This window comes from Sinocyclocheilus anshuiensis, unplaced genomic scaffold (genome assembly GCF_001515605.1).
Source record: "Sinocyclocheilus anshuiensis isolate Anshui unplaced genomic scaffold, SAMN03320099.WGS_v1.1 scaffold1222, whole genome shotgun sequence".
NCBI lineage: Eukaryota > Metazoa > Chordata > Actinopteri > Cypriniformes > Cyprinidae > Sinocyclocheilus > Sinocyclocheilus anshuiensis.
Window position 1 is genome coordinate 317,738 of NW_015555818.1, and position 9,754 is coordinate 327,491.

General features: G+C 36.4%; 1 protein-coding gene across 9 annotated transcripts in view; it reads right to left on the reverse strand.

Annotated features, from left to right (window-relative positions):
• LOC107675223 (probable serine/threonine-protein kinase kinX) overlaps window positions 1-9,754 on the reverse strand; it is a 42,792-nt gene that overhangs the window by 17,297 nt on the left and 15,741 nt on the right. For all 9 annotated transcript variants that reach the window (XM_016469498.1, XM_016469492.1, XM_016469499.1 and 6 more), the window contains exons 5-8: window positions 8,466-8,492; window positions 6,414-6,440; window positions 3,518-4,603; window positions 1,735-1,836 (exon numbers count right to left, since the gene is read on the reverse strand). In XM_016469498.1, coding sequence (XP_016324984.1) covers window positions 1,735-1,836; window positions 3,518-4,603; window positions 6,414-6,440; window positions 8,466-8,492 — 1,242 coding nt within the window. The remainder of the gene's footprint in view (window positions 1-1,734; window positions 1,837-3,517; window positions 4,604-6,413; window positions 6,441-8,465; window positions 8,493-9,754) is intronic.

The following is a 9,754-nucleotide window of genomic DNA, read 5'->3' on the forward strand; positions in this document are numbered from 1 at the left end:
ACACACACACACGCGCACGCGCGCGTGCACACACACACACACACACATATATAGATATGATAGCACACACACTGTAAAAAGCAAGCACACACTGTTAAAGCACTCACACACACTGCACACTTCTACACATTTTGTTAATAAAATAAAAGAATAAACTGTAATAAAAAAATTAAATAAAATACACTACAATTTAATTAAATAATAAAAAAAAGATTATTATGATAGGGCCAAAGCAAGCATACACAGTGCAATGTATTTATTATCATATTTATTTATTGAATAATACTAAATTATCCACTTTTTTGTAAAAAAAATAAAAATAAATAAAATAAATAAATAAAAGAAAAGAAAAGAAAAGAAAAGAAAAAAATGCTTTATGCCAGCACCTGTGATCAGGGATGTGTTTGTGGAAATTGAATGAAAGCATGGCTAAAAATAAACTGATTACATTTCACTTCATAAAGGCAGCGGTCAATTTAGGATATGCATGAGCATATTAAATTCAGTGTGCATAAATGCCCACAAACTTTACATACATTTGTATCAATCTGCTCATTGCACAAACAGCAGGAGATCAATATGTTGCTGCAAAATCACTGTAGGTGAAAAACAGACTCTCAACAAATTTAACTAGAAAAGTAAAGTTTGAATGGCACCTTGTCTAAAAGTTTATCAGCTAAAACTTGCTATGGTTTCTAAAGGTGCTCTTGAATGGACAGTATAATGAGCTTTTCTCCTTTGCCAAATAAACCTCTCTGTATAAGTATCAGTTCTCTATGTATTCCTGTGGCACCGTGTATATGTCACTGTGTTCCAGTGTTGTCTCTGCAGGCACAAGCACATCTCATTCTGCTGTTCCCAGACAGAAGCAGCAGTAGTCAGTCCTCTGAACTCATCTGAGCTCATGTCATACACTGTCTCAGAGCGTGATTAGATTTCCATCTTGCAATACACACATGGCTTTATCCCCAATCTCCTCTCCAGATTTTAATCTGATACCCAGTAGGATCCTTTGCCCTCAGGAGCAATTCAGTAAAATTCTAGTTCAACACCATATTGATAAATCAAATAACAAGAATAATTGGAAAGGGAGGAAAACATCTCACAGGAGGAAATCATATTATCGAGATCCTTCTGCTTTTTGTGCTTTTATTTAATGTTAATTTTAACATGGCCGAGGTTATACCTTTTTTGCATTATTAATGATTTTGTGGTGTTCAGCTAGATCACAACTTTTCCCCCCTTTCCCTTGCTGAGGTGATTCCCAGTAAAGTATATATATATTCAGATTTATTATTGATTAATTATATATTAATTCAAATTAACCATTAAAATAATTATTTTAAATAGATAATTGAAAATATGTATTTTTAATAAATAATGAAAAAAAAAATAAAAAAAATAAACTATAATATATAAAAAATCTTAAATATTCAGTTCAATAAATAAAGTTAAATAAATGGTCACTTTAATGGAGATCAAAGTTTGAGGCCAAAGGGTCTGCTCAACCCTCACATCCACAGCCACACACACACACACACACCCACACACACACACACACACACACACGCCTTCTTCTCCTGCATCCACTACCATCAGGCTTGTTGTTGAACACCACTCCTCCACAGTCAATAACCTTGGAGCTCATAAGTGTTGGCATAATTTTCTCATTTTAATTCTGGTTCATTTTCTATGCTTCATGCAAGTAAACTGTTGCTATGTTTGCTACTGTACCTTTAGGGATCGGTTCTGGTTTTGGTGCTTTTTCGGCAGTTTCCACTTCCTCTACGCTTTCATCCTTTTCATCTTTCTCCTCTTCTTTCAGGGTTGGTATGTCTTTGAATAAACAAGCAAACATATTTATAAGGCTCGCCGGATAGTCTTTACAACTTTAAGTAACCAGTAACAATTTATTTTCCTTTGACCTGTTATTCTTGAACGCTGCCAAGCGTTTTTGGCAGAAGCTAAAATTTTCCATTGTTGGTGGTTAGATTGCATTAGCGTTTGACAAAGAGATATAATCAGATGTCATTTGCATACAGAACCATTTTTTTCAATTATTCTATTGAGACATGATCATTCAGACTTCATTAGCAACATCAGTTAGGAGCTGGAACAGGTGGTTTAGCTTTGCGCAAAGTGAATTAGCAAGTCAGCTAAATTAATTTAGCAAGGTAAAGTCAAGCTTCCCTATGTTTAACTACCATTAGTAAAAAGCAAAAGGTATAAGCAGTATACATAAAACTTACGAATAGCTTCATGTGCTGCTGCTACTAAGACAATGATTATGACCACTAATTCTAACGTTTTACTCATTCTAGCCATAATAACCTATTTTGATCTTCTCTCATTTGGAAGTGCATCTTCATTTGGCTTAACCCAGTGTTTTCCTTGATCATCCAGAACTTTGATGCCCTTGAATGACCCCTTTGGAGACAAGTGTTTGGTGACAGCTGACTTGAAAGCAGTCTCTCATGGATTCTAACCGTTTCACTGGCAGCTGAGCAGCAAAGCACCAGCTGCTGTTCTTTGATCCGCCCAGCATGAATTAGACTTCAATCACAAACTCAAATGGGGTCCTTTCCTACCAGCATATTTGGATATGTATAGTAGCAAACTTCGACTAAACTATTTTTGTGTGATAGCAATGTCTAAATGGTTAAAGTGTTTGGTTAAAATCTAGAAAACCTACAGGCAGTACATTTGAGTTTTTATAAAGTCTTCAAAATGAAATTACAGACTGAAAGTTGTTTGGGAGTCAGACTATATTGGTTATGCTGGTCATTTCACAATGATCTACTGCAGAACTACTTAATACGTCCAGGAAACTCTGCAACAATATTTTATGTTGCCCTAATGAATCAGCAGAAGAATGCATGTGCAAAATCTTTTTTTTGTTTTTTTTTTTTAATTACTGGCTATATTATTTTGACATGGACACATTAAAAAGAGTCGCAAAAACAAACAAATAAAACAAAACAAAAATGTACTGTATCTTTTAGAGTCAAAAACCAAATAATCTTGGTACCTTTCTCACGTGAAGAGCCATCATCTTCATCAGCCACCACTGTTGTCTCATCTCCGCCTGGTTCGGAACTAACTACAGGTGTTGTTACTATAATATTATCATCATCTTCCTCATCCTCACGCCTTATCTGTTCCTCTCCCTCCTCTTTTCCCTCTTCCTCCTGCTCCTCCTTATCTGCAACATCATCAGCTAGCTCAGGCTTCTCAATAATACCCTCACCCTCACTTGTTATATGTTTTTCAGAGTCAGCGTCTTTCAGTCCAGCACCAGTCTCATCTTTAAGACTGTCTTCTGTAACCTCACCATGATCCTCAGCTAGATCTTTTGCTATCTTATCATCATGGTCATCATATGGGATATCAGTTGCGGCTAAGCCATCTTGTGAGTCAGCTAAATCAGCTACTGCATCATCAGCTTTAGCAGCACTCTCCTCTATGGTTGTTAATAGCTCTGAATCACCATCAGCTTTAAGAAGTATAGGTTCCTCACCAGTTTCTTGCGCTTCAACATCAGTGACTGTAGCACCAGCATCAGCTATGATACCAAGAGCAATGACGATATCAGCCTCTTCGACCTCATCATCATCGTCTTTCTCCTCACTTTGGTCATCTTTTTGGTCATCATCAGTAATGTCATCTACTTCTTCTATTTTCTCTTTATCATCAGCAGGAGTATCTTCTTTTCCATCTTCGTCCTCAGGTGGTTCTTTAACTACATCAATTTTGTCCTCCTCCTCCTCATCAGCTGCATCAGCTTCTTTAGAAGTGATTTGTTCTTGTTCTTCTTTCACCTCATAAGGTTCAGCAGGGATTGAAGTATCTTCCTTTCCGACAGCAGGAGCAGCAGCAGCAGCAGCAGCAGCAGCAGCTTCCTCTTCCTGTTCCCCTTCCTCCTCAGCATCAGCTTCCTCTTCCTCCTTACCTTTTTCCACAGTTTCTTCTGCTGCTGCTGCTTCCTCCTCTTCATTTTCTGCTTCTTCCTCAGCATCAGCTTCCATTTTCTCCTTTTCTTCAGCCTCCTCTTCTTTTCCCTCCTCCTCCACAGCTTCCTCTGCTGCTGCTGCTGCTGCTTCCTCCTCCTCTTCCTCCTCAGCATCTGCCTTCTCTTCCTCCTTTTCTTCAGCCTCCTCTTCTTTTCCCTCCTCCTCCACAGCTTCCTCTGCTGCTGCTGCTTCCTCCTCCTCTTCCTTATCAGCATCTGCCTTCTCGTCCTCCTTTTCTTCAGCCTCCTCTTCTTTTCTCTCCTCCTCCACAGCTTCCTCTGCTGCTGCTGCTGCTGCTTCCTCCTCCTCTTCCTCCTCAGCATCTGCCTTCTCGTCCTCCTTTTCTTCAGCCTCCTTCTCTTCTTCTTCCTCCTCCTCTTCTTCTTCTTCATCTTCTTCTTCCTCCTCCTCGATCTCATCACCATCTTCTTCCTCTTCTTCTTCTTCTTCATCTTCGTCCTCATACTCTTCGTCTTCTTCTTGCTCCTCCTCCTCCTCTTTTTCAGCAAGCCCCTCATCTTCCTCCTCCTCGTCCTCTTCCTCCTCATACTCCCCTTCCTCTTCTAACATCTCCTTGGCCCGTATCTCTGCAACTATATCATTAGGTTTTCAGAAATATCAGTGAAGCTGTAAGAATGTATGGGGTTCAAACCAAAAGCCCCACAGTATTTGCCAGAAGCAAAATAATATTTGGCTACACATACACAATCCAATGCATAACATATCAGATTTATATGATGCATATTATGTGTTTTACTAGTTGAATACTCAGAAGACATGCACACATTTACATCTTTTAAAAAATGAATGTGCAAATGTTGATGGATAAAGGAATACATTGCTCAGCTTGATGAGACCTCGTAGTCAGTGTCTGTTAAAGTTGGCATTGAAATTACGTATTGATTACGTATTTTTTGTACACCAACCCAGAAGTTAGCATCACACTGGTTCCCTTGCCATTGGCTTTTTGATTATTGCAGAAAACAAGCTCTATGACCAACAAAGTTTATGATTCTTACACATTATGTTCTTACACATTTTGATAATCTTCAAAAATGAACACAACTCATTTTTAATACAATCGGCAAATGTAAAAAGCCAAATGTAAGCTATAAACAAACTATACCATGGTTGCATGACTTCAATGTCACCACCATTAAGTTTCTGGCAGCTCTTTTAGTCTTTATTTTAAAAATAAATTTCTCTGAAAGTTTGAGATGGAATAGTTATGAACACAATGAAGCTGTAAAAGTGGACTAGTGAATGGATGTTTATTTTTTCTGTTCGGCATAATGTTCCTGACAACCTTTGTAGTCCCATTCAGTCAGTGGTTAACAACTGCCTTTTTCAAGACAAGTAAAAGCTTCAAAAAAATCATATGGGGGTATTACTGATGTGTTTTACGTCATAGAATAAAACGTTAAAATGAGTTTGTTGAGCTTGTGTTAACCACAGACCTTATTTCAGGCATTTAACCAAACATCCATTCAGAAATCCCATTGACTTCAGGATGATTGAATGCAGAAGGGTTAAAATACTAACTGGTTTCCAGGTTTTAGTCCACAAAAATACATAATACATGGTTATTTAAAAAAATATCTCCCGCCCTAATTTCCTCTTTCCACACAGGAAGGAAAACAGCAGTCTTAAACCATATCATTGCATCTTTAAGAGGCTCTTTGAGCATTGTACAATAAAATGCATCGCAAAAGGGCAGTTCACAGCATCTAAAATTACTGTGTGACTGCAGGGCGTATAGCATCCTCTTAGAACAATAATTACGGTTTATCATACTCCTCCAGTGACACTGCCTATACGTCTAAGGAGTGCACAGCTAATTTCCTGGTCTCTTAGGTGTCCCTATGTCAGCAATTATGGACTGTACCTTTAAAGCAAAACCAGGCCACACCAATTTATGAGTTCCCTTAAGTGTTAATATGACAAATGACAGCAAATGTGTCGCCCATATAATCAAATACAGACTTTTATTATACATATGTGAGGCTATTTTTATTCACAAACATTTGCATTAGCTGAAACTGATAATGGTGTTTAGATGCTTTCTGCATTAGCTTTACCATTTAGAGACGGCTTAATGATCATTTCATGAAGATGTTAATGGACAAATACATGCAGCTTTATGGAACACTGATTAGCATGGGGAGCATAATTAGGGTGTGTGAAAACAAAGGGAAAAGATTATGAATGGCACCAAATGTAACAACACAATCAATGACAGCATAATGCCCATTCTCCATAAAATACTCTAATGCTTGCCCTCCTAATGCAACTGTAATATAAATGTGTTAATTACAGACTCAAGCAAACTGTTATCTGTTATGCTGATGGTTTATGTATTCTCTAATGAATGCAATCTCATCAAGCGCTCTTCAAGACACAAACCTTTTTTCCTCGGTGGCAAGAATTCTCCTAGAGGAGAGAGACACAGAACATAAGAACAACTGATTAAATTAGGTAGCTAATGTGAGGTTTAATGCATGGTATAAAAATGCAGTTGTTTATGCGGCACAGTGTCTCTAAGTCAGAGATGCCAGGAACCAAAAACCAGGGCCTTCAAGCCAAAGTTGGCCCGTGGTGACCTTTGATTTGGCCCGCCATGACATATCACAAGAGGAGGGGAAAATAATAGAAAATTTTTTTGTTCATTTAATTCTTTTTAATTATTTAGTTTTAATGTTTTTGCATTGAAATGTAAAAAAAGATTTGAAAAATTGTTTTAAAATAATATATATTTTTTTTAAATTTTAGTTTAATTATCATTTTTATTTTATTTAATACATTTTATTAATGTAGTTGGATATAATGCAGAATTTACTTTTTTCAGAATTATAATTTCAGAAATTTTTGGCCTTTATTTAAGTTTTTGTTTTATTGACTTTTGGCCCTTCATAAAGTTTGTGCAACTCTACCTCAGGTCCCCTTGTTTAATAGTGTAAAAATGTTGCTTTTCTTCTTTCTTATGCCACTGAGACATACTTTAAAACATGATACTAACTTACTAATGTAATTAAAGGGGTCATATGATGCGATTTCCATTTTTCCTTTCCTTTGGAGTGTTACAAGCTCTTGGTGCATAAAGAAGATCTGTAAAGTTGCAAAGACTAAAGTCTCAAATCCAAAGAGATATTCTTTATAAAAGTTGAGTCAACCACGCCTACCTAAAACGGCTCATTCTAGCACGCCCCCACATGTCTATGTCACGATGTGTGGAAGATTTGCATAACGCTGCCAAAATGTTCACGCAAAGAAAGAAGGCGTAACTTTTATTCTCGCTGTAGTATTGTTGTTGCCGCCGCGGCCATGTCTATATATATATATTGTAAATCACAAAAGAAGATGTAGGACAGTATATTCGTGGATATAAAGAAAGTTAATGCTAACCACAGGATGTCAAACTCCAAAAACAACAAAAAAGCACCATTAAAGTATCAGAAAAGTGGTGCGCTATAGTCATATCTTCCTTTCATATCTCATTTGCGCAATTTGAATATGCACATATTCAAATCTTGCATGTCAACGGCTGTAACAGAGTAGAAAATTCTTAGTAATCAGAATTTCAGTCTGTTGCTTATCTGCTTTTTCATGCCCTTTTATGAACTTTTGATTTTAACAGCTGCAAGTAACCATTCACTTTGCGTGGTATCAGCATTCTGCAAAACATCTTCTTTTGTGTTTGACAGAAGAAAAAATCTGTACAGGGGTATGGAACAACTTGAGGGTGAGTTAATGATGATGAACAATCTATTTAAGATCATAAAGGATCATTGATCATGTACACTGCTGTGTGAGAACACAATTTTATAGCCTGGTACAGTTTGTGAGGCTTAAATTTTTTATATGTGATACTCCAAATCCAGCAAGAATTATACAAAAAAAAAAAAATGAACAGCCTAAATAACAGACCAAATATTCACCCTCCCAGGCAACTAATAATTGCTCTTCAAATATCGCCCTTAATACTTCCTCAATTAACAGCTGAAAGTCTCACTGACCTAATGTGAGAAGCGTTTTGTGGGGAGATATGCATATTTATTTAGTTCAGCAGTAATGTATCAATTTTCAAAACTTCTGACTGAATATCATTATTTGTGCCAAACAGCACTTGACACCCTATAAGTGCTGTCATGCTCCACTTTAAATGTAGAATAAATGCTTTAGAAAACCATGAAGAAGGACGTACAGCTCACAAGGTCACCAAGGGGAAAAGCTCTATTATATGAATATTATATGAATAAAAGATGTGCAGAAGGTCCTACCCTTACAGATATGACTAGATTATTCTTCTCATGTTAGTGTACCTTGGTTTTACTTTATTTACTGTATGTGTACAACTTTTTTAATGTTGGAAAAATCACAAAGTGCACTTTTAAAATGATGCATTTCTTATTTGTGTAGGCTACATGATCAAAGTGAAACACAGAGTTTGATACTAACCTTTTTTCCTCACAAAATGATGCTCACCTAAATTGGTAGAGGAGGAAGGAATATAGAAGACAGTGTTAGTGTAGAACCTACAAAATAGATCTTTTGAAACATTGATGAGGGGTGAATAAATAATAAATGTGGATCAGAGAGGGAAAAAGGCTTGTCTGCGATTCACAGCACTTTATTCCTAGCCACTAGAACTTCTATAAAAGAAAATAAAGGGCATGCCAACGCAAGTACACACACTCACACACACACACGCACACACACGCGCGCGCGCGCGCACACACACCCACACACACACAAGTCTTTTCTAGCAATCTTTTTCTTTCATACTTACACATTTAATTTGCATATAACATGTTTAAATCGAAGTTATTGTGAAGCTACCTTTATGCCTGGACATGCATTTACATGTGTACAATTAAAATGATTAATTAATCAGCTTGTTTGTCAACCGAGCGATTTGATCTGCCGAGCCTGTTTTACTGTGGTCCATAAATACATCTGTCAGTACTCAAATGAACAGCAAAGCATGGTGGTTTTACATAGAGGGTTGAGTAATATTTTTCATGATTTACATGACATTTCTAATTTCTAGAACTGATTATGAAATTTTGTTATGTTTTGGATATCTGTGCTATTTTCATAAATTACCATTACTGTATATACAGTAGCTACTATTATAGTAAATCAGGTTGTGCACCATTCACAATTGACAACTGATTTGAAACCTAAATGGAAATTTGTATTGAGTTTATATATTTCGTTATATTTAAATAAACCTTTAGACCAGGGTGGAAGAACTGATATAATGTGAACATTTCATTTCCCAGAATGCATCACTTGGACTGTCATTCTGATTCATATACATTCATATACAATACAACCGGGTAATTCAGTACTATAAAACGACAAGGATTTGTTTGTATTCATCATGTAGGAGGTTTAATAGCAGTAATATTCAATTTCAGGCAGCTCACCATGTCATGTTCAGTAATTGTTTTGTTAATTATATGGTTGTTCAAGCTAGTATCATACTGTACATACATACATACATACATATAAATGTAAGTATAAATATATTAAGAGTTGTGTTGGAACACAACTGAAACACACCTTTCAGCCATAGTTTGAATACACTAACTGCTATCCTTCTGGGTAGTAATAAAACGGTGAAACGCTAGCACTAGTAAAGCATTCTGGGATATTATGCATTTGTTTATATATAAATAAGAGGCATATTTATATACAAATGATATATATATATATATATATATATATATATATATACTCCC